Source organism: Pagrus major, chromosome 13 (genome assembly GCF_040436345.1).
Source record: "Pagrus major chromosome 13, Pma_NU_1.0".
Taxonomy (NCBI): domain Eukaryota; kingdom Metazoa; phylum Chordata; class Actinopteri; order Spariformes; family Sparidae; genus Pagrus; species Pagrus major.
Window position 1 is genome coordinate 17,749,814 of NC_133227.1, and position 14,180 is coordinate 17,763,993.

At 39.6% G+C, this 14,180-nt stretch overlaps 1 protein-coding gene across 1 annotated transcript in view; it reads right to left on the bottom strand.

Annotated features, from left to right (window-relative positions):
* cblb (Cbl proto-oncogene B, E3 ubiquitin protein ligase) overlaps positions 1 to 14,180 on the bottom strand; it is a 113,319-nt gene that overhangs the window by 36,403 nt on the left and 62,736 nt on the right. Inside the window, exons 7-10 of the mRNA XM_073479730.1 lie at positions 9,462 to 9,599; positions 7,671 to 7,758; positions 6,559 to 6,690; positions 1,102 to 1,302 (exon numbers count right to left, since the gene is read on the bottom strand). Coding sequence (XP_073335831.1) covers positions 1,102 to 1,302; positions 6,559 to 6,690; positions 7,671 to 7,758; positions 9,462 to 9,599 — 559 coding nt within the window. The remainder of the gene's footprint in view (positions 1 to 1,101; positions 1,303 to 6,558; positions 6,691 to 7,670; positions 7,759 to 9,461; positions 9,600 to 14,180) is intronic.

The following is a 14,180-nucleotide window of genomic DNA, read 5'->3' on the forward strand; positions in this document are numbered from 1 at the left end:
GTATATATCTATCTATCTATCTATCTATCTATCTATCTATATATATATATATATATATATATATATATATATATATACACATACATATATATACATAGACAATGAATTGACTACTGCAACAGCATCCTCTATGGCACACCATCCAAATTCCTAAATAAACTCCAATATGTCCAGAACTCTGCTGCTCGCTTTCTCACCCGCACCCTTGACCACATCACCCCCATCCTCCAGAAACTCCACTGGCTCCCTATCCCACGACGGATTCAATTCAAAATACTCCTCCTCACTCACCAAGCCCTCCACAACCAGGCCCCCCCCTACCTCGCCAACCTGCTCCACCGCCACAACCCGTCCCGCACCCTAAATAAATAAAGATTCATCATTTGCTAAACCTTAAAATCACTGCAAAAGCATGCAGAATGACATGAGAAATTAGGCTGATGCAGGATAAATCCTCACCTCTGATTGGTTATTCCTGTCTGAGCATACATATGATGTGATAAATCATGTGGTCACTTGAGAGCTGCTCTAAGGCTTTGTTCAGACAACCAGCCCAAATCTACTTTTGGCATATCTAGATCCATACGATTTTTTCCAACCCACATTTGGAGGTGTTTTGAAATGTGATTCAAATCAGATTTTGACAGGTGCGTCTCAGTATGGATGCTCTGGCCGCTAATACCGGATTTCAAAGCGTCTGTGTCAATCACAATGTGCCACACAATGGCAACATCAAATCCAAAGATGGAAGTGCATCAGAGTGGCTGAGGAGAATCCAGGCTGCTACCAACAGAACGATATGGATGACAACATGGAGAACACAATCTGTGAAGTCATGGCTGAACAATCCACGACTTGACAGTGTGAGCGTATTGAGTTACTGATGCATATGTTTGTTACCATAGCAACCCATTCATATATGTTGGCAACATCTAGAACTGGTAATCAGATTTGCTTGCTGTCTGAACATAGCCTTAAAGGTTCAACCACACTTTGCTAAGAGTATTATGAACAACCTAAAGAAATGGCAAATTAGATTTCTTAAGCCATTTCACCTACCGATAAACAGATCAACTACCAGTTGGTCCCGCAAGTCTTTACCTTCCTGATGTTTGCCAGTCCACTCATGACCAGGCAGTCCTCTCGGTCTTCCTCATCATCCAGCTCCAGCAAGGGACAGCTGTGCTGGTCCAGGAAGAAGCACTTGGTGCCCTCATTTCGTGGGTCAAAGGGATCCACAATTATGGGCTCTGTGCCTTTGATCTCACACCGACAGAACGGACAACCCTGACCATCTGATTCCTGGAACAGATAAGGGAAAGAGTTGCATGAAACAGGATATTCATGCGCACGCGCACACACACACACACACACACACAGACAGACAGACAGACAGACAGACACAGGTGCAGCGGTAACATTTTTTACCCACAGACATTTCTAAATCTAATGATCTGCTGACCAGGGTTTTGTTGCTGGAGTTTTGGGAACATAAGGAATCACTTGGACTAGCAGGAAGACTGATGCTGTACACAGCTGGGATACACATGGTTAAGGTTATGTGCTTCACTACTACCATATTTCTCTTCCCTGCATTCATGAAAGAACTCTGGCAAAGTCGACTCGATACATGCTTGTGTAGATCCTCTCCACCGAAAACTGTTTTGCAACTTTACAACATTCATTGGCCACATGTACATATTCCACATGGCAGCCCTTGTCAAACAGGGGTCATAAATAAGAGAATAAAGGAGGTTTTGGTTTTCAGTGCATCTCTCGCCACAGACTCAGGAGTCTAAATCAAAGGCAGACGACATTTACAGAGAACAAAGTTGCATTTGTGGTGGCCATATGGTTAGTTCCACTTGTAAAGAACATGTATATCATGAAAGTCTTGATTTCCAATGATTTCTACAACTCTCATGTTTCTGTGATGTAATGAGTGGAGCACAAACTACTTTGTCACAAAAACATTCATGAAGTTTGGTTCAGTAATGAATTTATTATAGGTCTTCTGAAAATGTGACCAAATCTGCTGGATCAAAAATATACATACAGTAATTCTAATATTTGGTTAAATGTCCCTTTACCAGTTTTACCTCAATTAGGTGCTTTTGATAGCCCCCCATAAGCTTCTGGTAGTCATCTGGTAAAATTTTTAACCACTCCTCTACAGCTTCCTGGCTAGAACTATTTTCCTTAAGCACAGTCCACAGGTTCTCAATAGGTTCAAGTCAGGACTTTAGGAAGGCCATTCCAAAACCTCTATTCTAGCCTGATTGATCCATTCCTTTACCACTTTTGATGTCTGTTTGAGATCATTGTCCTGTTGGAACACCCACCTGCACCCAAGACCCAATCTTCTGGCTGATGATTTTAGGTTTTCCTGAAGAATTTGGAGATAATCCTCCTTCTTCATTATTCCATTTAATTTCTTTAGAGCAGCAGATCCACTGGCAGCAAAACAGCCCCACAGCAAAATACTACCAGCACCATGCCTGAGAGTAGGTTTGGTGTTCTTGGGGTTAAAGGCCTCACCTTCTCTCCTCCAGACATATTGCTGCTCATTGTGGTCAAACAACTCAGTTTTTGTTTCCTCTGACCACAGAGTTTTCCTCCAGAAGGTCTTGTCTTTGTCCATGTGATCAGCAGCAAACTTCAGTTGAGCTTTAAGGTGCCTCGTCTGGATCAAGAGCTTCTTTCTAACACAGCAGCCTCTCAGCCCATGTTGATGTAAAACACACCTGACTGTGGACACTGACACCTGTCTTCCAGCAGCTTCTAATTCATTGCAGACTTGCTTTTTGGTGGTTTTTGGTTTACTCTTGACCATCCTCACCAGTTTTCTCTCAGCAGCAGGTGATAGTTTGTGTTTTCTTCCTTTTCGTGGCAGTGACACAACTGTGCCATGCACTTTATACTTACAAACAGTTGTTTGTACAGTTGACTCTGGGACCCTTGAAATGGCTGCAAGAGACTTTTCTGACTTGTTCAAATCAGTAATGCGCTCTTTCAGCTCTTTAGACTTTCCCATTGTAGTGTTTGTGGCTGAGTCTAATCGGTGTATCAAACAAGCCCTATTAAAATAGGCCCAGAAAAGCAGTTATCGATCATTATGATTCAGAAGAAGAGGCCATACTACAAAGCAAATTCATACAACTTTCTTTAATCACCAAAATTGATTGTTCAAGTTGTTGTGTGTATTTTATGAGCCAGCAGATTTGGTCTCATTTTCAGAAGACCTATAGTAAATTCATTATTGAACCAAACTTCGTGAATGTTTTTGTGACTAAGTAGTATGTGTTCCACTCATTCCATCACAGAAAAATGAGACTTGCAGAAATTATTGGGACTCAAGACTGCCATGATATACATGTTCTTTACAAGTGTATGTAAACTTTTGACCACGACTGCAGTTGCAGTTTTTTAGATGTCTAGGTCCAAGGTTATGTATATGCCAAATTTGTAGAAATTCCCTCCAAAAGTTTCTGAGATATCACATTCACAAGAATAGGACAGACAACCTGAAAACATAATCTTCTGGCCACTGCTATCAACAGCACAGAGGAATAATAATAAAAAAAAAGAAGTCTGTACATCTAGGTGTCTAATAAATGCCCATTAGAAAAAAAGAAATAGAAAAGCGAAACAACAGTTTGCATCAGTCTGGACAAAGTTGTCTTTGTAGTTTGTAGAAAGAACTAGTTACTACTTGCCAACACTCTTGATACAATTATTAGTAAGTTGCACACAAACTTATCATCTAATGAAACCTACCATCTGGTAAAGATTAGACACAGAAAAGCCCCAGTGAGTCATTCTGTGTCCTCACTGAATTGGTTCAGGGTAAAACTAAAAGCTAGAATGAGGGAACTCTCACATGTGCCCCCATACTCTGCAGAGATCAAAAGAGAACAGGATGTGGAATTACACAGATCATCAGCCAGCTGTCAGTGTGTTCCACCCCAGGTGACTAATATACAGAGCAAGAGGAAAGTCAGGGAACCACCACTGAGTCAATGACATGAGCAGATTGGTGCTGAGTTACTCACTGCCACATGGTAGAAGGGTTCCCCCTCTCTCTCTGACTCATAGTATCACTAATGTGGAGGAAAAACACACACTGACATACATCACTAAATTGTAACTGATTGAGGTCGTATAGGAGGCAGGGTCATGTAAAGTTGTCAAAACAGGAAGTATGAGAAACAAACACTGTTGATATGAGTGCTCCTGAATCCTGCTGTTTAAAGGGCACAGACCGAGCTCTGGAACAACTAGCTTCACCTTCTAAACGTACAGCTATGTTTAGAGTAAAAGCACCCAAGAAAAAGCTTTGGGCTTTGTAACCATGAAATTGAACCTCATAAGAACAGAGCAGCAAACCAAAAACTATTGTGTGTGCTCCAAAAATCTTCTGAAAAGCTTAAATCATGGTTTTCCAACACTTTTCGTGCAAAAGACCCTGAAACTTGACTTCAGAAAATATTCTGGGGACCAAAGGTATTTTAGAAACAACTTCCCATTAGGAATTCAGTATTTCTTTGCTGTAACCAAAAACTGATTATAAAATGTTATGTTTCGATTGCTTTTTTTGTTTGTTTGTTTTTGAAAGATCAGAATTTCCTTTTTTGCAAGATTAAAAAGGAAATCACAGTTAAGGGTAAGAAGGCACTGGAAGAGACAGTGCTTTCATGACACTTTCATCTCAACATCACTTTGGTAAGTAAAAGATACAAAGGAACAAAAAGTCTTGAATTTGAATATGTTTTAAAGGTTTAAACTCTATTTTGTTGTTTGCTCCTTTTGACATCAATCCTTCCGACTAAAGCAGAGCAAACCAGAGGCTCAAAATAAATGTAAACAATTACAGTGGTGACTGAAAACAAAGTGTATTCATCTTCATGTATGAAACCTGCAGTCATTGTCCTATAGATAGGATAGATTATAGGTAGGGAGACCGGGCGCTTTATCTCTTTATGTGCATCCCACAAATTGAGATGGTGTCTAAATTGACGTTTTTTGATTGGCTGTAGTTTTCAAAAGCCAAACCACTGCAGGACTGATTTCCTACAATCTGGTTTTTATCTGATGGCTGTGAAAAAAGCAGCGAAGGCTGTCATCACATGGATGTGTTTGATGTCAATCAAACTGCATGGATGGATAAAGTACAGGTTAACCTGTCACCGTTTTTGCTGGATACACTTAAACAGGATTTAGGTTAAATATGATGGAAACTACCAGAAAATGGGGAAAGCAGCTACAACAAAGACTGGAGACAGCAGACGATGATAAGATAACAGTAGTTAAAATAACTAGCATTTAACACACTGGGCAGCACTCTCAATCCTACAGGTCAGCGTACTGTGGTAGTAAGCTAGCCCCGCTCATTATCTAGACTCTGAGAAAACAAAAGTCATGTGGTTGCATGAAAACAGTGTGCGACTGAATCAGTACGCTACAAGCTAAGGGGAAGAGTAGAAATGTTTTTTTTTAAGTTAACTAGACATTATATATAAATTCTTCTCAGAATTGGTGACATGTCCCACACAAACATACTTCTTTGTCCCACATTTGGTTTGTTGGGATCTGGACACCCTAAAAACAGGCTGTAGGTTTCACCTGCAGAAAGTTGAACAATTCCATACATATTTAACACCAATAAGAAAATGATTAAATGAGTCCTAATATATCTGCTTTTTAGATGAATTGTGATTTTAAGACAGGTTTTTGGGCCTGTGTCCAGTACTGCAAAGTGAATGTGTGTGTGTCCCTGCCAGAGATCAATACCATCAGGGTCAGTACAGAACTTGTCAGGAGAGCCATCACTGTGGTGGTGGGGGTTATGAAAGGCAGAGCTGGTGAGGAAGGAGAGGAGGGGGTCTCTGGACTCGATGTAAATGACTCATTAGGGGAAGGTAGTTACAAACACACTTTGGTGGCACAGCTTCTGCTGCATAAACGAGTTTACAAGCACAATGAAGACAGCAGTGCAGGACGGTGTGCTGTGGAATGAACACATAAAGTAATAGCACACAGCAAGAAACAGAGAAACACATGGACATATACTGTGAGCACACACTCAGTTTTCACTTCCGTTACTGACTGATATTTGGACATTTGATTAAGACAGATGCAAGGACACAGGGAGGAACTGACAGAGGTTTTTTTTCTACCATGTATGTTGCACTGGAGGCTAAAGGCTGCTTCTATTATCCAGTAGTCCTTTCTCACTTATTTGCAGATGCTTATTAATCTTCAAACCACATTCATTCCTCTTTGAAGAGCTAAAATTGTTCAGATCTTACATGTGAGGTTTTGGTGTTTTCCTGTAAAACTGGACAGAGAAATGAAGATGTAAAGTTTCTGGCATAAACCCTGATGTCCCATAAACATGTGTAATGGTACAAGGGAATTTATTCCTCATTACACAACACAGAGTTGCATAACACAATGAAAAAGTTTGTGAACTCCTTCATACTACACAAATTTCAGAACATATATACAGACTATATACAGACTACAAATGAGTTTATGCACTATGGTTCATTACAATACCTGCCAGGCCGTAAGACAGGAAGTGCACATAAGGTGACCGCAGGGTTCGATCTTCACGTCTTTGTCATTTTCAGCACAGATCTTACAAAGCTGAAAGGTGGAGCCCATTTCACAGTACAGCTCATACTGCTCCTGTTGAGGCAGAGCAAACTCCTGTTAGTCATTGAGAGGGGCACATATCAAATTATACTTGAGAACAGACACAAAAATACACAGAAAGACACATATAATTATGTCAAATTTTACGATGTTTGCAAGGACTTTCAATCTCTAACTCAGAGCTATTCCATGACTTTAAATGGTCATGGTTAGTGTTGTTGTCAAAAGGGGAGAATGGTCTGTTTTCTAAGCTATAATAAGATCTATTAAACAAATAATATAATAAACAATTTAAGCCATCTATAAAATCCAGTAGTATGCACTGACTTCCTCTGTTTGGAAACAACACACAACACCTGCCAACAATTATTCTCTTCATACATTATCATCTGGTCAGGCTGGTAAAAATGTGCTTGAGACAGTCAGACATTAATAGGGTGTACAAAAGATGAAGACTTCCCTTTGCCATTCACAGTAAGCACTACACTTGAGTGGATGGACACATCACTAGCTGCAAGTAATAATCTATCACATAGTGACAGATAATTACCTTTGGTAGGGCTCGGACAACATGAAAAAACATTCACACCCATGAGACTCACATAACAAATAAAAGTGTGCAAAGAGTAGTTAAAGTAGTGAGTAGAGTGAGTAGTGTCTACACTCTCAGTCGTCATTTTCAAACTGGAAAATGTGGTGGCAGTTCTCGAAAAAATCATCAAGTTTCAGTGTCACTATACACAAAAAGCAGTTTCAGAATAAATTTGAGACAAACAAAAATTTAAAAAATTAAAAATAAATTAAAAACCTCCCTTCGTTCACTGAGTAATCTGACATAAATTTGACCAAATTCAGTCAGTTCAAAGTGAACATTTAAATAAGGGAGGTACTGTAGAGTGTACATGATGTATTCTGGCTTTGTGAGACTAAGAAATTCCATGACCAGTGGGAACCATGAACATCACTCTGCTTATCCAGATGAAGCATGTTTTCAGAAACACATACAAACCCACTTGTGTCACTTTGATGTGATCATGAGGCATCGGCTCACATAAACCACTGAGATCAGGATTGTAACTGCGTCCGTCAGGGAACAAATAGCTGTGAATGAGAAACAAGTTAAACGAGCTTACAGTTACAAATACACAGCAAGTTATTTGCTCAAAATAATTCCATCAGTCATGTTGTGTTTGTCACATCATCTAACACATTATCAAGTATCCATTTCAATAATTAAAGAGATTTGATTTTTAAAACTTATATTGGCAACACTTATTTTATAGGTCTACAAATTTCAGTTAGTAGGTGGTACTTACCAAGCAACATATTTGACATTTCTTTGAAAGTACCCCCAAATTGACACAAGTAATTAACTCAAAATCTATAGAAAATTAACACAATATTATTTGATAATATTATTATCATATTTTTTAAACAAGCAGTTAATAAGTAGCTGGTAATTTATCTAATTCATTTCCAGTAAATTTGCAACTAGTTTCTGTCTAACTTTCCCTCAGCAGGTCTCTAAATTAAAGTTGTTGCAGATTAATTTTCAATGAGTTTCTTACTATCAACTGCTGTTGATGTCAGCTTAACCAAACATTTTTATAACCATTTACATTCTCACTAATTGAAATATCAACAATAATCTCTGTCTCTCGATCTTTCTGTGTCACGCACGCACGCACGCACGCACGCACGCACGCACGCACGCACGCACGCACGCACGCACGCACGCACACACACACGTTATACGCAGCTACCTAAATGATTATTAAGTATTAACTTTTTATCCTGTTATTAATTTGCTAATTTATGTTTGTCTCAAAAAAATATGAGTGACAACTTCAGTGCTATAAAGATATTATTATTTGGCCGTTAAAAGATGAAACTTTTTTTAAAATTGGGAAATTAGTCACTTAACTTAAAAAAAAGAAAAAGAAAGACATTTTGGAAAATTCTTCCAAACTTGTGCTGATCTGCTGAAGTGTTAGAAATTAAAAATGTAAAATGTAAATGCTAAAAAATGTACTTGTCAAAACACTACAGCCATTACACTCTGCAATCAGCATGTACTTGTTAATTATAAGTTAAAGCAAAAAAGTTGTCCATTGACAGTTTAATCAATCCTGATTTTTGACACAACATTTCTGTTAAAAGAATTTCTATTTAAAGCATTTTTTTTTACCTTGAAATAATAGGTTCAAAATCATTTTGATGGCACAGTGTCTTCTAATAGTGTGAATGGTGTCTCTGTCACAGCCACTCAATTCAGTATTTACACATCTAGGTATAACCACAATGGATGACATTTGAAAGAGGGACCTCACTTGCTGGGGTCTCCCTACTTGATCAAAAGCAAAGGTGCATCAAACAGGATCCCTCCTCGTCCCAGTCTCCACTAGACACAGAAAACACAGCTCGAAACAACACTCCTTGAAAAGCCTCAGCCAGCTGCGATTGACGGCTGGCTGGAGTGAGATGTGCACTAAATGGAGGACATCATGTTTGAATTGTCTGAAGTCAGATTATCAGGTATGAGAGAGATGGTCTCGCAGAACAACTTGAGGCTGACAGAAACCCTCTTGTCTGCCTAAGTCAAAAAAACACATTGTTTTATCAAGGAAGTAGCTTTTAGAGAATCAAATGTGACTGATTGGGACAGAGTTGATCATTTCTTGTTTGTATACAGCATGTACAGAGACATGAATCAACATACAAACAGCGAGAGAGAAAGAGAGAGAGAGACAGACAGGGAGAGTGTGTGAGACAGTGAGACTATGAGTGTGTGACAGGTTACGTACAAGCCCTCCCTGTAGCCATCGATGAGGGCCTGGAACAGCGGTTTGTTGTTGGGGATGGTCTGCAGTATGTTGCCATCATTGGTCACATAGCCGATGGCCCACTGGCCAAGCCGTGTACAGCTAAGTCTGAAGATGTAACTGTTAGAGACAGAAAGAGAAGTGCATGGTTTAGACACATAAACTACTAAATAAAACATGTATAACAAACTAAAAATTTTAGCGTTTAGACTCAAATAGTTGCGAATGGACTGTTGTAATGCTTTATTTACTTTTAATTGTGTGTTATTAATTATTAATTATTATATCAATTATAACATCCATACAGTGCATCTGGACAGTATTTACAGTGCTTCAGTTTTTCCACATTTTGTTATGTTACAGCCTTATTCCAAAATGGATTAAATTCATTTTTTCCCCATAATGACAAAGTGAAAAAATATTGTTTGAAATTTTTGCAACTTTATTGAAAATAAAGAACATAAAACATGTACATAAGTATTCACAGCCTTTGCTCAATACTTTGTTGAAGCACCTTTGGCACCAACTACAGCCTCAAGTCTTTTTGAGTATGATGCTACAAGCTTGGCACACCTATTTTTGGGCACTTTCTCCCATTCTTCCTGCAGGACCTCTCAAACTCCATCAGGTTGGATGGGGAATGTCGGTGCACAGCCATTTTCAGATCTCTCCAGAGATGTTCAATCGGGTTTAAGTCTGGGCTCTGGCTGGGCCACTCAAGGACACTCACAGAGTTGTCCCGTAGCCACTCCTTTGTTTTTCTTGGCTGTGTGCTTAGAGTCGTTGTCCTGTTGGAAGATGAACCTTCACCCCAGTCTGAGGTCCAGAGAGGTCTGGAGCAGGTTTTCATCAAGGATGTCTCTGTACATTGCTGCATTCATCTTTCCCTCAATCCTGACTAGTCTCCCAGTTCCTGCTGCTGAAAAACATCCCCACAGCGTGATGCTGCCACCACCATGCTTCACTATAGGGATGGTATTGGCCAGGTGATGAGTGGTGCCTGGTTTCCTCCAGACATGACGCTTGGCATTCAGGCCAAAGAGTTCAATCTTTGTTTCATCAGACCAGAGAATTTTGTTTCTCATGGTCTGAGAGTCCTTCAGGTGCCTTTTGGCAAACTCCAGGTTGTCATGTGCCTTTTACTGAGGAGTGGCTTCCGTTTGGCCACTCTACCATACAGGCCTGATTGGTGGAGTGCTGCAGAGATTGTTGTCCTTCTGGAAGGTTCTCCTCTCCCCACAGAGAAACGTTGGAGCTCTGTCAGAGTGACCATTGGGTTCTTGGTCACCTCCCTGACTAAGGCCCTTCTCCCCCGATCGCTCAGTTTGGCCGGGTGGCCAGCTCTAGGAAGAGTCCTGGTGGTTCCAAACTTCTTCCATTTACGGATGATGGAGGCCACTATGCTCATTGGGACCTTCAATGCTGTGCCCTGCTGTGTTTTTCTGTACCCTTCCCCAGATCTGTGCCTCGATACAATCCTGTCTCAGAGGTCTACAGACAATTCCTTGGACTTCATGGCTTAGTTTGTGCCCTGACATGCACTGTCAACTGTGGGACCTTATATAGACAGGTGTGTGCCTTTCCTAATCATGTCCAATCAACTGAATTTACCACAGGTAGACTCCAATCAAGTTGTAGAAACATCTCAAGGATGATCAGTGGAAACAGGATGCACCTGAGCTCAATTTTAAGTATCATGGCAAAGGCTGTGAATACTTATGTACATGTGATTTTTGGTTTTTTATTTTTAATAAATTTGCAAAGATTTCAAACAAACTTCTTTCACGTAGAATTTTGAGCAAAATAATGAATTTAATCCATTTTGGAATAAGGCTGTAACATAAAAAAATGTGGAAAAAGTGAAGCGCTGTGAGTACTTTCCGGATGCACTGTATCTATCTTTGAACAGTCAAAAAATAAGCTACTTGAATCTGAATCATATATAATTATTAGGACTGTCAATCGATTAAAATATGTAATTGCAATCAATTGGATGATCATCCATCGATTTTGCGAATCGAATACACTCTGAAGAAGGGCACCTTGCCCGAAATGTCTGTATGGCAAGAATACACAGTTTAATGGAAATGCTGTCCTTTATTTTTCTTTTGAAAAAAAAAAAAGGTTTAGACAGGATATTCTTTCTGAATCCCTTATTTTGTTTTTCATCTGTGAAAACAAGTGAGGTACACATGTGCATCACACCAAGGTCTACGAAAAAAAGTCTCTTGGTGTCATGACCTCAACCCAACAGGAAGTCAGTTCATTTTTGCCGATTTGCCCTCCTCCTACAGCGTTAACCTGATTGGCTTAAAATTTTGTCAGCCTAATAGCAACACCTTAAAGGTGCAGTCGGTAACTTTGAGGAGAGAGAGGACTTAGCATTAAATTTGAACGAGTACAACTTTCAGATCTCTCCCCCTCCCTCTCCGCTGCACTCCTGCCCTGCCTCCAAAGTCCCTCCCAGGGAGGTCGCCTAACATAATTATGAGGACAAAAACAAAACCGATAAGACTGCCAGGCCACTTCATAAAGATATTTTCTGCTACTTTTTAATAAAACAACGGCAACCAGTAACGTTAGCCCTAGCACCGGAAACGAGCTAACGTTAGCCCGACTACAACACTGCACATGCACTACGCCGTACAGAGGAAGAGGAAACGGCTTCCTCTTTTTACTCGTCTTTGCCGTGTATGCTGTTGTTGGTAACGGACGTATCTGTAGTTTTTTCCTCGCTGATGGTTGATGCTGCACCATTACTTTCTCTAAGCTCCTGAAGCCGCTCTTGGAGATATGAGCTTGACCAAGCGCTAGCATGAGCTGAGGAGGAAGGGGGAGGGGGCTGTCCGCAGTGTGTGCGTGAGCAGTGATTGACAGCTGTCAGATTGATTAGTTCTTTTTGTACGGTCGCGTTGGATTCTGGCAAATTGCAGTAGGAGCAGTAGGTGGGGCTAAATGAGCCTGTTTTTTTTTACAGATTACTATTACTAGTTTCATGTAATGCTGTCTTTACATAGTGACAGTGCTAGCAAATATGACAAAAAGTTACTTTTATAAGACTTACCAACTGCACCTTTAAAGATGAAAAGTTATCAAAAGCTTTAGTGAACGGCATGGGCATGGCAGTGCTGCAAATTTTGAGGTGATGCCAAGAAAAAGGAAGAAACAGTCATGCCCAAAGTCATCTATGCAATTTTTCAGGCATAGTTTTAGCACCATCTGCTGGCAACAGGAAGTTAGAGTTAAACTAATAAAGCCTCTATCTGAAAATTGTTTTTCCTAACTACGCTGCCATGTCAACAAACTATTCGCCATGAAACAGTTGTTGTTTCACATTGTTGCTGAGGGGCAATAATCAAAAAACATACAATTTACAATTTAGTGTGAAAATTTAGTGTATTTTTACAGGGGTCATACTTTAATTAACTCCTCCTAGGGGATTAAGATTCAGATCAACCTCAAATTTGGTTGACCTATATAACACACCTTATCGATGAAAAGTTATCAAAAGCTTGTGCATTAACACGGCGTGGGCGTGGCAAGGAGTCAATTTTCCTAATTTTGCTGTGAAACAGGAAGTTGATGTAAGTGTACATGGTTAAATCTTCCTAAACCTTTGCATCCTTGATCAGTGACCCAGCCTGAAGACATCTAATAAGAATTAATTGGCCTGATAGAACCCCCTGCAAAATTTAGCCCATAACGTGCTGATCCTCAAAAAATCATTAGAAATCATGCTTCCTACAGAGCTGAAATTTCACTCCACAGAATAATGACTTTGCTGCTCAGCAACGTATGATCTAGTTAGAACTCTGTGAAACTCAGCCAAACGGTATGTTCGCAGTGTAATTTAATATCTAGCGGTAATTTGAACTGTTTGCGCAACATTTTTTATTTCATTAAATTTTAATAGAAATTTCACCAAAATGATTTACAATAAACCTGAAACCAGCAAATGATGTTGGAACACTTAAATTGTTGTGAATTGTTTAAGTTTTTTAACTGTATCTCTCAAGAGAGAGAAACAGTAATCCAATCAACAACAAAAAGGAATGTTAGAAAAGAAATAGAGGAAAGTAAAACATTTTTCAATTAGCCCAAAGGCAAATAATAGATCAAAAGACAAACTTCACATAAAGACTTGGTTACCATAAACTTTTTATTGAAACTTGTGGCTATATTAATTGCATGTAAGGACTGAGAGAATTCGTATCCATCACTGTATTCTCATCAGGGTTGCATAATTACAGACATATAAACTTTCCATAGAAATCGGCAACTGCCGTACACCCCAACGTGCAAAAAGGTGTGAGATTTGCAGTCGATGTTTTTACGTCCCTGTGCTTCCATATTTTCTGTAATATGTTAAATGCTGCTCTGGCTTTTACGATTCAGGCTTTGTCATTTTCATCTGTACCTTCGTTAGTGCTTACAGTACTTCCAGGGAAGGAAAGATGAAACATCTTCAGTGGCTCCCTTCTTAAACCTTATGGGGTTATTTTTGTTGTTGTTCGCTAATGTTCTCTAAAGAGCAGCGCCGTCGGCAAGATGTACCTAGATGTATGAAATGTGGTACACATGTGTATCACACCTCCTCCTACAGCGTTAACCTGAATGGCTTGATATTTTGTCAGGGTAATAGCAACACCTTAAAGATTCATCCCCATGGACTTACAGTTACAATCAAAATTATTCAACCCC